The sequence below is a fragment of the Carya illinoinensis genome, chromosome 4 (assembly GCF_018687715.1).
Source record: "Carya illinoinensis cultivar Pawnee chromosome 4, C.illinoinensisPawnee_v1, whole genome shotgun sequence".
NCBI classification, from domain to species: Eukaryota; Viridiplantae; Streptophyta; class Magnoliopsida; order Fagales; family Juglandaceae; genus Carya; species Carya illinoinensis.
Genome location: NC_056755.1, coordinates 19,495,568 through 19,507,010, shown reverse-complemented (window position 1 = coordinate 19,507,010; position 11,443 = coordinate 19,495,568). Strand labels below are relative to the sequence as shown.

Sequence of the window (11,443 nt, the reverse complement as noted above, 5' to 3'; positions counted from 1 at the left end):
ATATTTATCATTCATTATGCATAATTTATCTTTGTGCACCTTGATTGTTTAACTTACTGAGATTTCAAGTAAATCTCACCGCTTGTGGACTCATTATCATTTCAATTGGAATGACAGAGGTTGTGTCAGGATTTCAGGAGGACAGACTAGATGGAATGGTGGACCTAGTTGATAGAGGGGGAGCCAGACCTTGAGAAAAGACTAGGCCTTATCTTAATGTTTGAACTTAAGATAACCCTTCATGCCCTAGAACGCATGAAGCAATTAATCTAACTTTAGAGACTTTTTATGATGACTAGTTGTACTAAGATTATGCTACTATTTAGTTTGAACTTATGATAGTTAATAATGAATTTGGGATGTTTTTTAGTTATTTTGGCATAAGCTTTGTTTTGTCACCCTTAATCCGCTGCAAATATTGCATTATACTAGTTGCACTTATACGATGCATTGTATATTAACTGTCATGTACAAGGGTATATAACCTTATGTTATATATCCCAATGCTCTGAGTCTCAGATCCATCCCAAGCAGAGGTTGGGAACGTCATGCATTCAAAATGACAAACTATCTATTTTGTACCATTTAATAATTAGTGAACAACGTGCCCAATAAATGTTATGCAACAACTCTTATATAATTTCTTTTGAATAAAAGTGAAATCCTCAACTAAAAGTTTGCACTAGTATAAACCATTTAAACATGATTTATATAATCTTAAAATGTTTAAGACTTTAAGTTCCATGTACTCATTTTGAAAAAAGTAGAAAAATCTGAAACTTACATGAAAAGATTTATTTCTAATAGTGAACTTCATTTAAAAAAAAAGATACGCAAGACTTACATGCCTTAAAATTGTATATTGTATTATTAGTCAATAATTTATATCAAAACTTATCGAAATCCCAAAATATAATATATAATAATATAAAGATATCTTATTTGGTTGGAAACTTGAAATGGCGTAACCATTCAGCCAACAGTTCTGCTTTGGAGCAGACGCAATGTGAAAAAGGGTTAACATCCAGTAATGAAAAATGACCACATCATCGTTACATAAGCTAAATTTATAAGCCTCATCATTGGTTATAATATTCCATTGTAATAAGAAATAGAAACACATTTTTATATCCAGAAAACAAGCTTAGACTTGACCAGTGCACAATTTCTTCCATTACTCAAATCATTTATACACGACACAACACTAGACGTCACCCACCAAGTTCCATCTTTGCCACCACCTCTTGCTAGTGCATTTGATTCTTCGTCACTGTCAACATCTAGTCTTAGATATTTATTGTCTTCTTCTTTGTCCTCCCTGTGGCCATCACCGTTGTATTGATCTGTTGCCCATTTGCTCCAAACCAACAACCATGCTCCACCACTTAAATGGTTTGATTTTACATTTTTAATTTTTAACCAACATTTACTACCTTTGTTATTTCTATAGAGTGCCTTAATACACTTGAGCATATTTTTACAATTCTTATTCCATTGATGTGTAATAAACCAAGAAATGGTAAAAAGATTGATAATTTTATTTACAAGAGATGTACACTTAAATACAAGAAGAAGAGAAATTTTACCTTAAAATTTAGAGATTGCAACATAAAGGATGAATCTAAACAACACATGATAGGAAAAATATGGAGACATGAAGTACATTACGTTGTTCACACAGTAATGCTAAGATAATGAGTTGGTCTTTAATTTGCTTATCTGTAGCTTGATTCTTGTATGAATGCAAAGACGCTAATGAGTTGGGGTTGTCTGGAGAGGTCTGGCTAATACCTGCCTGAACTAATGGGAAGAAACCAAATCATTAGCTTGTCATGAAGGTAGAGGACACGAGTAGTGGTAAGTACCTTGGTGAAAATATCAGCATGTTGTTCTATTGAGGAGATGTATCTGAGCTGTTTAGTACTTTTTCTCTAATGAAGTCGAAATCCACTTCAATGTGCTTGGTCCGAGCATGAAATATTGGGTTGGTGGCATGTGAAATGGCTCTCAAGTTGTCACACCAAACTCTCGGGGTTGACGGAAGAAAAATTTGCAAGTCTTGAATGAGCATTCTCAGCTAATAGAGTTCAGTTGTTGCAAGAGCTATGGACCTATATTCTGCTTCAGTACTGCTACATGAGACAATTGGTTGTTTCATGGCACTCCAACAAACGAGACAAGGACCAAGATAGATGCCAAAACCACTAGTTGATCTTCTATCATCTACTTAACCAGCCCAATTTAAGTCACAAAAGGTTGTGAGTGCAAAAGAATCTTTGATGAAATTCAATCCATGATTAATTGTCCCTTTAAGATAATGTAAGATGCTTTTGGTTGCTGCCCAGTGAGATGTATTGGAGGAATGTAGAAACTGGCATAATAGATTATTGAGTAGGTAATCTCAGGTCTTGTCAAGGTGCAATATTGTAATGCCCCCACAATTTTTCGATATCCAGTTCCATCAGCTAAAAGATCACCATCCTTTTGAGAGAGCTTTGTGCCAACAACAAGAAGAGAAGAGCATGGTTTGGCACCAACCATGTGAGCTCGATGAAGGATGTCTAAGATGTATTTGGACTAATTTAAATGAAGGCAAAAAGAAGTTCTGGTGGCCTAGATAGCAAGGAAGAAAGAGAGGTCACCAAGGTACTTCATGGCAAACTCTTGACATAAATACTAAATCAAGGAAGAAATATGAGTGGCATGGATACTTGTAACTATGATATCATCCACATGGAATAGTAAGTAAATGTGGATGTTATTTTGATGAAAAGTAAACAAACAATGATCCAGCTATGACTTTAAGAATCTGAAAGCAAGTAGTACTTGAGAGAGTATTTGAAACCAAGCCCTTGGGACTTGCTTGAGACCATAGATGGACTTATGGAGTTTGAACAAAAGTTTTAAATAACTTACTAGAGGTCGTACCGATCAAGACACTAGAACGAAATATTTCGGTACCGGTACGGTTTCGTGTACTATTTCGAAATAGTTGATATATGAATAAATTATATATATATAAATCATATTCCAAAATAATAGTCTATATATGAATAAATGATATATAAATACATATATCTATAAATTATAAATTGCCTAGTTTGAAGTAAGGGTAAAAAAATAAGGTTGCATTTTGAAAAAATGAAAAAAATGAAGAAAAAAGTAAATGCCGAAATATCAGCATGTATGGATCGAAATATAGGTCGGTATAGGCCGAAATATCTGCCTGTACGACTGAAATTGAGATTGGTATGAAACAAGGGTCTTCTACGTATCGGCTAAGCCATGGAAATGAAATATTTTGGCCGTCTCGGCCAGTACTGTACGAAATTCAAAACAGTGGTTTGAACACATGATTAGGGAAATTGGTATCTAGGAAACCTTGTGGTTGTTCTATGAAGACATCCTTTTGTAGATGACCATGGAGAAAGGCATTAGAGATATCAAGTTGTTTGATGTCCCAACCAAAATGAACTGCCAAGGTAAGGAACACTCTTAAGGTTGTTGGTTTGACTACGAGGCTAAAGGTCTTAGTGTAGTCAATACCATCCCTTTGTTGAAAGTCTTTAGCTACAAGGTGTGCTTTAGGCCTGTCAAGTGTCCCATTGGACTTCTGTTTAACCTTAAACAACCACTTACAATGAATTTGATTTTGATTAGTAGGTCGTGGACATACTGTTTCAGTTTGATTGGCTTGGAAGGCATTGAGTTCTTTGGTCATGGCTTCATGCCATTCTAAAGATTTGGCAGCTTGATTAAAGGTTTTAGGTTTAGAGGGTAGAAGGGTGCTATGAAATGCTTGAATGAGATGTTTTGGAGGGTAATAGAGGTGGTAATCTGGAAATGATTTTAGGTCAGATGTGTCATTTTTTATCTTTTGGTTTATTGAGATGGAATATTGTATATTTTATAGATTTAGAGCTAATATAGTTTGATTACTTTATTGACATTATTATTGGTTAAGATGAAAAAAATGGTTAATATGCATAAATCTGAATTGCGATTTATATTGATTAATATCATGATTTATGTTTAATTTTATAACATATGATTTAATTAGATAATAATTCTTCACAGGCACAACACGATTTTAATATTCCATTCTTGTTTTTATTTTTACTTCTTTAATTTATTTTCTTCAGCACTTTTAGGAGGGAGCAGAAGACAACAGAAGATGGTTGCCTTTTTTATGAGAGGTGAAAAGTAGAGAGGATTTTCTTCTTTGGAAATTTTTTGGCACAAGCCTTTGGGACACAGAGATGCAGTAGGGGTCTTATGGGTGATTATGTGAAGAAATGACGTTGGCTTGGGCGAAAGAGCTTGACTTTTTCATTTGTGATGTTGGGTTATTTTTCGTGTAAGGCTGAGGCTAGCTAAAACGGAGAGGTTTTTCTTTTCTTCTTTGGGTCGAGGAAAGGCATAGGGGTGACTTTCTGAGCTGAACCCAGGGAGCGGCTTACTTTTCCTTTGCTGACAACGTAGAAAGAAGACACGCTTACAAGCAAAAAGAAATAAAGTAAAGTTAGAGGATTTACTTAGAGAAAAGAGACATAGAGAGGGACTTTCAGCTTTTGGGTTTGGATGAAAAAGGAAAAAAAAAAAAAAAGAGCATCCTTCTGGATGGCAAGACGTGTAGTGATGGACGAGAAAGGGTTGGTGGGACGAAAATGACGAGGGAGGATTTCATTTTTCTTAGGCTGGGCTTTTGACTTCAGCTAGAGGAGCTTGTTGTAAAGTGGTGGCTGGATTATTTTTTGGTTGAGAGGAAAAATAGAGCAAACGGGAAAACATAAAGGTGACTTTTATTTTTTTTCTGGTTCTGGGAATGCTGGTCGGGAGAAATTATAGGGCTATTAGGAAGTTTTTCTGGAAAGTGAAGCTTTGGTTTTTCTAGGAGGATTTTATTTTCTGGGTCCATTAAAAAGAAAAAAGAATGTTGGTGAGGCTTTAATTTTGGGAGACGGATAGGTGAAAGAGGAGAGATGAGAGCTTTATTTTTTGTGGAGATTTTTGGGTTGTGGGCGAACGAAAGCACGGGTTAAGTGGGAGTTTTGACCATGCAGCTGGAAACCAAATGAAAGGGACTCATGTTGGAGAGGGCAGTTTTCAAAGTTTTTTTTTTTTTTTTGTCTAGGCTTGGATGAAATGCGAAGGGGTTTTCGTTTAGAGGGGACTAAGGCAGAGAGCAGGGGAGAACACCGAGACTTCTCTCTAGTTGGGCACTTGAGTTTTTGGCATGGGCTACACTTCAACGCTGCACGAAAGAGAAGGAAGTCTGGGGGCTTCCTGAACAATGAACAGAAGGAGGAGTCAGAGTTTATTTTCGTGAGAGAGAACACAGCAGTGGTTTTGTTTTTCGGGTAGAAGAGAGTTTTTCATTTCAGCTGGTGGGAAGACTTTTAGCTCGGAACTTGGTGGGCAAGTGCAAAAATGATCAATTATGACTATAAAATGACAATGGCTATTGACCCTAAGTTTTTGAATAGATAGCAAATTAGTAAAAGCTTTTGGACAATCAAGTACGTTATTTAAGTGCAAAGAAAATCATTAGTGAGGAGAGAAGTGGAATAGGTATTAGCAATGGGCAGATTTGATCCATTTCCGATAGCAACAGCCTCAATACCATTAAATTGTTGGTTGAGTTAGAGATTCTTAGGTTGGGAAGTTATGTGATTATTGGTAAGAAATGGTAAAAAAATTGATAATTTCATTTACAAGAGATGTACACTTAAAAATAAGAAGAGAAATTGTAGCCTAAAATTTATAGATAAAGATTGATGATTTCATTTACAAGAGATGTACACTTAAGATTATTTGCTTAGTAGTGGTAATTGGTAGGATCAATGAGCTTGTTTTTAAGTTGCTAATCTGTGGCTTGATTTTAGCATGCAAAGATGCTGATGAGCTAGGGTTGTCTGGAAAGGTCTGGCCAGCACAATATTCATCATTTTGGGCTGTGGATCCGTATTGGTTAAACATTGAGGAGATTTTTACATATATATTGTGTCTGAGATAGTGGCGAGTATTATAAAGATCAAAAGAACATCGATCCAAAGAAGTGGGTTTATAATTGGTTGCATCTGAGGTTTGAGCCAGGTCTAATGATGGTCTGCGACGAGTTTCGACAACATTGGGTGGGTACCAACGATCTGGGAGTGTACTTGGTCATGCAAGAGATATGAATTGGATCTAGCGAGACTCTACGGTGAGTATCGACAACAATGATTGGGCAATTACAATCTAGTTGGTTATGACAATGGGTCATGGCGATCTCAAATTGGATTTGTAAACCTCCTCCAAGTGACTTCTAGACTTAAAAGTATTTCATTGGTTTGGATAGTAAAATCTTTCTAATTACTTATCTCATCTTAATATCTAAATATTATAAATATAAATATTTTTTAATTTTTATTTGTCAACTTTTTCATTTAATAATTACCTAATCATTATAATTTTTTCAAACTTCTCAACAAAATGTAAAAAATAATTCAATATTTTCAAATTACAAAATAAAAATAATATTAAAAAATAATATTATTATAATATTTGTACTTTATAATATTTTTATTCAACTTTTTCTCTCTCATTTTCTAAAATTTCATAAAAGATATTTACTCAAACTATTTAACTATTATTCATAAACTATTTTATTACTATTTACAATTCATCTCATTCTATCTCACTGTGCATTAGTCTTAGGCCCCTTTTCGACGTTGAATTGAGTAGAGATGAGTTGAATTCTTTATAAATAATAGTGAGTTTTGTAGGGCTCACCAAAGATGATTTAGATGTATTTAGATGTGAAGATGAGTTTAAATTATTTATGAAAAGTTGAAAAAGGTTATGGATCCCGCGTGTAAAGAGATGTTGAGTTGAAAAAATTTATGAGTCTCACGTGTAAAGAGATTTTGAATTGAAATAAATTTAATAATTTAAAATTTTAATATTTAGTAGTTAGACTCCTGTGAAAATTAGACTAAAGTTCAAATTTCAAACGGGGCCTTAATCAGTCCCAATCTGACTCTTCAGTCACATTTTAAGACAAATAGGAGCTTGACTCCCAATCCGATTCTTCAACCACATTCTTAGACAAATAGGAGCTTGACTTGAGTGCCTCTTATTTGGAGGTTTGATTTGAATAGTAAGAGAATATTTCATCTTATCTTATTATTTTAAATTTTTTTAAATTTTTGACAATGGAAAATAGACTCGAAGTCGACAAAAATAAATGCATTTTGGCTGTCTTCTGCACACCCCAATTAATAATATTTTTCTTCAACGTAGCCGTACCTTTCTCCTTTGACCTTCTATCGGCGTTTATTTCTAATCTTAAAGTGGATGGCACCGTAACAAAGAGAAAGTATGGTTTGGTTTGATAATATAGAATTTTAAAATGAAGATTTTGAGTTTTAAAATGATGTTATTATTATTTTAAAATTAAAAAAATTAAAATATTTATTATATTTTATATAAAAATTTAAAAAAAATATAATAATAAGATAAAAATTTTAAATTTCCGAGAAAAATTTTCATATAGCAAACAGTAACTATATTTTTCACTTTCCTTGAAGCCTCCTGAATTTGGCAAGTTCGACTACCATGCCACATAAGTATATTACTTTAGTTAATAATGATAACCTTATTATTTTTTTATTATTATTTTTTTTAATTTTTTTATTTAATAATTAAGTAAATGACTATTATTAAAATTATATATTTTTAAAATTTTTTTTAATGATTAAGAATATTAAAAAAATATTTAAAATAAAATAATAAATAAATAAATACATTATAAATAATAAAATAATGATAAACTAGTGGTATCATTACCCTACTTTAGGAAACAGCATTAGAGCACACATCTGTTGACCAAATCTCGAAAAAGGTCTTGTCCATGTTCGCCGCCATCTCGTGATGACATTTCTTGTTCAAGAACTTTTCATTTCTGTCTATTTCGCTCTCTCTCGGTCTCAGCTCTCATGGCTTCCCCAACTATGCCTCTCCTCCCTGCCATAACTCTATTCATCCTCCTCGGCTCAACTTCAGCAAATGAGTTCATCTTCAACACCAACTTCAGCTCCACCAACCTCCTCCTCTTTGGCACCTCCACCATCCAATCCTCCATTCTCGCCATCACTGATGACACCGCCTTCTCCATAGGCCGTGCCTTGTACCCTTCCAAAATCCCCACAAAATCCGCCAGCTCCTCTGCGCCCCTCCCCTTCTCAACCTCCTTCATTTTCTCCATCGCACAAGTCGCGAACTTCATTCCCGGTCATGGCCTTGCCTTTCTATTTGCCCCCTCTCCAGATATAAACGGCACAATCTCCACTCAATATCTGGGTCTTTTCAATTTAACCAATGATGGGAGCTCCAGTAACCATGTGTTTGCGATCGAGTTCGATGTTTTCAAGAACCAAGAATTCAGCGATATAGATGGTAATCATGTCGGTGTGGACGTGAATACGCTTACGTCTCTTGCTTCATATACAGCGGGGTTTTGGACTGGACAAGATGGTGAAGTGTTTGAGGAGCTTAACCTTATTAGTGGGGAGAACTATCAAGTGTGGATTGACTTTGTGGATTCACGGGTTAATGTTTCTATGGCTGTGGCGGGCATGGGAAGACCTCGAAAGCCTTTGATAAGTGAGTTTGTTAATCTCTCTAGCGTTCTTTTGGATGAGATGTATGTAGGTTTTTGCGCATCAACCGGGCTATGGATTGAGAGTCACAAGATATTGGCTTGGAGCTTTAGCAATTCAAATTTCTCGATCGGTGATGCTTTAGTGACAACAAATTTACCTTTGTCTGTGCCTCCCAAAAGTTCAGTTTTTCGATCAAAAGGGTTTATTGTGGGGGTTAGTGTTGGTGGCGTTTTTGTAGTTGGGTGTGCAATTTTGGTGTATGTGATTTTGTCTAGAAGAAAAAGAATGAAAGATAAAGAAACGGTGGGAACTGAAGATTGGGAATTGGAATATTGGCCACATCGGATTGGTTACCAAGACATTTATGCCGCAACAAACGGCTTTTCTGAAACAAATGTTATTGGATTCGGAGGGGATGGGAAGATCTACAAAGGGGTTTTGCAAGGTGTAGAAGTCGCAGTAAAGAGAATCCCTCACGAGAGTGAACATGGGATGGCTGAGTTTGTTGCTGAGGTTTCAAGTCTGGGGAGATTGAAGCATAGGAACTTGGTAGGATTGAGAGGTTGGTGCAAGAATGAGATAGGCAGATTGATATTGGTCTACGATTATATGGAAAATGGAAGTTTGGACAAGAGGATTTTTGAGTGTGATGAGAGCCTAATGTTGAGTTGGAAAGAGAGGATGGAGGTTTTAAAAGATGTGGCTTGTGGGATTTTATATTTGCATGAGGGTTGGGAAGCTAAAGTCTTGCATAGAGACATTAAGGCAAGCAATGTGCTACTTGACAAGGATATGAATGCTAGGTTGGGGGATTTTGGGTTAGCCCGAATTCACCATCATGGCCAATTGGCTAGCACAACAAGAGTAGTTGGTACTGTTGGATACATGGCACCAGAAGTTCTTCGAACTGGTCGAGCCTCCACTCAAACTGATGTGTTTGGTTTTGGGATATTGGTTCTAGAGGTTGTGTGCGGGAGAATGCCCATTGAAGAGGCAAAGCCAGGGTTGGTTGATTGGGTATGGAGGTTAATGGATAGAGGAGAGCTGCATCTTGCTCTAGATGAGCGGCTAAAGTCAAAGGGTGGTTATAGCATTGAGGAAGTTGAGAGAATGCTTCATCTCGGTTTGTTGTGTGCCTATCCAGACCCCAGTGTCAGGCCTCCAATGAGACAAGTTGTGAAGGTGTTGGAGGGACAAAACCAGGGCGCTGAGCCTGATGTGGAGGCAATGTCAATGAATTTGCTTGACAGAGTTAGAGCAAGTGCAATGTCATCTAATTTTAGTCAGATCATTGGTGGCAGAAACCCTGCATTTGATGAAATTATCAAGTCATTTTCTTGGTCTGCTATACATCCTGACTCAGACAGCATTGTAGCGGGCCGTTGAACACATCGTAAACCGTAGTTCTGCGATTCTTTCATAACTGGTGCTCCAAATTGCATTGCACATTCAACAATTTTGTCATACCTCCCCGGAATCAATACATTGTTTCATAAGGATTCTGCAGTAATGCTTTGAAACCGTTGTTGGTATTATGAGTTTACTCAGGCATGATTCTGTTGTGTTGGTAGAACGAGTAGATTAAGTCTGTTAATATTTGGATATTCTCCAGTTCAGAACTAGAGTCAACGGATATGCATGATTTCAGCCTACTGCTCTCAAGGTTCTCTGTTATAAAAGAATGGTTGTGGCGGCCCTCGTTGTTCCTTTGCTCATGCTGCTAAGATTTGTGCTTGTTGGTTGGCTGCTTGTTTGCGTAGATGTTGATCCCTTAGCTGTAATACACTTGCTCCATCTCCAGTGTTAGTGCTAGAAGTTTGGACTACCAATGTATATGCTGGCTTGAGTTTCTCTGTCTATTTTGCCAAATAAGGTTTGGATTGTTGGATTATATAGTTACAGTTCTTGAATAAATATATATATATATATATGTTATGTTTTATGTACTGACACTACAAAAATATAATCTGTTTGATATTTGATGATTGGATGCAAAGGTCGCTCTCACTTTCATGTCGTTAAGGATTATGTCATCCTTAATCACATTGGCTAATGCGATATAGTTTTTTTTACTATTTTTCATTTTAATGCTGAACATAATATTTCACTTATCCGAATCACATTATCTGATGTGAACGAAAAAAAAAAAAATTCAAGATGAGCGGTAACAGGTTCCGATAGTACGACCACTACTCCTTGATGTGTATAATTATTCTCGTTTCAAATGGAGTCGAATTTGTTTCACAGATGTGGGAGTGATGATTTCTTGTTATTAGATTTCTCAAATACATTCCTAGTTTTTTCAATGCATCATTCATTACGGAATGCCAACTGGCTTTCCTCTGGCTTTGTTTATTATCCAGAAAGGAAAAGGCATCGAAATTAAAGCATATTCGGATATAATATCTTCTCTCTCTCTCTCTCTCTCTCTCTCTATATATATATATATGTATAAAGTGTGTATGAAACGGAATTTCTTATTTTAATAGAAAATGTTGTTTTTGCTGTTAGTTTTATTCTTTCCGTTAAACAGCAGTTAAGTCACCGTTTGTGGCTATTTGTGTAATTCCACAAACCCTGAATCCCACCGCATTCCATCTCTCCCTTCTCATCGCTGTGAAAACCTCCTGCAGTACCTTGTCTTCTAAGTCTTCCATTCCGCAAGTGAGCAGCGATCTTGGCCCGAATCCAAGATCGCAACTGTTGTTGGTGGTGTGCCTTAGGGTGTTGCTGATGCCAAAGGTTCTGTCTATGCTGAATTTCCCATCGTTCCTGGAGCTGATTGAGTCGGCAGCAAG

The 11,443-nt window shown here is 36.1% G+C and overlaps 1 protein-coding gene across 1 annotated transcript; it reads left to right on the top strand.

The window, feature by feature from the left end:
• The first annotated feature begins 7,867 nt into the window (after positions 1–7,867).
• Positions 7,868–10,584, top strand: LOC122308432 (probable L-type lectin-domain containing receptor kinase VII.2). Its single transcript, XM_043121757.1, has one exon. It carries the CDS (start codon positions 7,980–7,982, stop codon positions 10,029–10,031), a length of 2,052 nt encoding a protein of 683 aa, XP_042977691.1. The 5' UTR covers positions 7,868–7,979; the 3' UTR covers positions 10,032–10,584.
• The last annotated feature ends 859 nt before the right edge of the window (positions 10,585–11,443 follow it).